General features: G+C 46.6%; 1 protein-coding gene across 2 annotated transcripts; it reads left to right on the top strand.

Moving 5' to 3' along the window:
• The first annotated feature begins 6 nt into the window (after positions 1-6).
• Positions 7-1,589, top strand: LOC107199407 (classical arabinogalactan protein 7-like). Of its 2 annotated transcripts, XM_033511781.1 has the most exons (3): positions 7-212; positions 285-309; positions 1,104-1,589. In XM_033511781.1, the coding sequence occupies exons 1-3, from the start codon at positions 40-42 to the stop codon at positions 1,308-1,310; spliced, it is 405 nt and encodes a 134-aa protein (XP_033367672.1). In that variant the 5' UTR covers positions 7-39; the 3' UTR covers positions 1,311-1,589. The 2 variants fall into 2 exon arrangements, with proteins under 2 accessions (XP_033367672.1, XP_033367671.1); XM_033511780.1 differs by having other exon boundaries at positions 7-309.
• Positions 1,590-1,595: the final 6 nt, after the last annotated feature.

Genomic DNA, 1,595 nt, shown 5'->3' with positions numbered 1-1,595 from the left:
CCGGACACGGTGACACCTCTGGACACGGTGACACCAGACATGGTGACACCTCTGGACACGGTGACACCTCTGGACACGGTGACACCCCCGGACACGGTGACACCCCCGGACACGGTGACACCTCTGGACACGGTGACACCGCCGGACACGGTGACACTGGACACTGTGACACCCCTGGACACGGTGACACCCCCGGACACGGTGACACCTCTGGACACGGTGACACCCCCGGACACGGTGACACCCCCGGACACGGTGACACTGGTGGACATGGTGACACCGCCGGACACGGTGACACGGCCAGCACAGGTGAGAGCACCCTCAGTGTCACCCCAGTGTCCTTCAGTGTCACCCCAATGTCCCCAGTGTCACCCCAGTGTCACCTCAATGTCACCTTTACCACACCCCTGTTCCATCCACATTAATCTCTCATTAATTCCCATTAATCCCCATTAATTTCCCCATTAATCCCCATTAATTCCCCCATTAACTCCCATTAATTCCCCCATAATTTTCCCCATTAATTCCCCATTATTTTTGCTATTAATTTCCCATTATTTCCCCCATTAATCCCCCATTAATTCCCCATTAGTTCCCATTAATTTTCCCCATTAATTCCCCATTAGTTCCCATTAATTTTCCCCATTAATTCCCCATTATTCTCATTAATTTCCCCCATTAATTCCCCATTATTCTCATTAATTTCCCCCATTAATTCCCATTAATTTTTCCCATTAATTTCCCCTATTATTCCCATTAATTCCCCATTAATTTCCCATTAACTTCCCCCATTATTCCCATTAATTCCCCATTAATTCCCATTAATTTTCCTCATTAATTCCCCATTAATTCCCCATTATTGCCATTAATCTTCCCCATTAATTTCCCCCATTATTCCCATTATTTTCCCCATTAATTCCCATTAATTTTCCCCATTAATTTCCCATTAATTTCCCCCATTAATTCCCCATTATTCCCATTAATCTTCCCCATTAATTTCCCCCATTATTCCCATTAATTCCCCATTAATTTTCCCTATTAATTCCCCATTAATTCCCCAATTAATTCCCATTAATTTTCCCGCTTTTCCCTTTTTTTTCCAGGCTCCGCCCACCTTTAACCCGGGAGAGGGGGGGGAGGGGCTGGAATTTCCCTCCCCTCCCCCCCCAGGAAGGTTTTTCCAGGGAATTCCCGAATTCCCGGACAGATGCACTTTGTTGGGAATTCCCAAATTTTTTTCTTTTTCCCGGAAAAAAAAATTTCCCAAAATTCCTATAAATATGTACGTACGCCCCTCCCCCACCCTGTAAATAGCCCCTCCCCCCTCCGGCCGACAATCGGGGGCGGCACCCCCAAAATCCCTGGATTTCACCCCAAAAATTCTGGGATTTCACCCCAAAAATTCTGGGATTTCACCCCAAAAATCCCGGGATTTCACCCCAAAAATTCTGGGATTTCACCCCCAAAAATTCCGGGATTTCACCCCAAAAATTCTGGGATTTCACCCCAAAAATTCCGTGATTTCCACCCAAAATCCCAGGATTTCACCCCAAAAATTCTGGGATTTCACCCCAAAAATCCTGGGAATTCACCCC

Source organism: Parus major, unplaced genomic scaffold (genome assembly GCF_001522545.3).
Source record: "Parus major isolate Abel unplaced genomic scaffold, Parus_major1.1 Scaffold662, whole genome shotgun sequence".
In the NCBI taxonomy this organism is placed as follows: domain Eukaryota; kingdom Metazoa; phylum Chordata; class Aves; order Passeriformes; family Paridae; genus Parus; species Parus major.
Note: the sequence above shows the minus strand (reverse complement) of the source record. Positions and strands in the feature narration are given on the sequence as shown.

What these genes read in the sequence shown, in the direction of transcription:
- LOC107199407 (XM_033511780.1), top strand. Translation starts at nt 40, where the DNA reads ATGGTGACACCTCTGGACACGGTGACACCTCTGGACACGGTGACACCC. An exon ending in CGGTGACACGGCCAGCACAG is followed by an intron (nt 310 to 1,103) that starts GTGAGAGCACCC and finishes TTTTTTTTCCAG; the next exon opens with GCTCCGCCCACCTTTAACCC.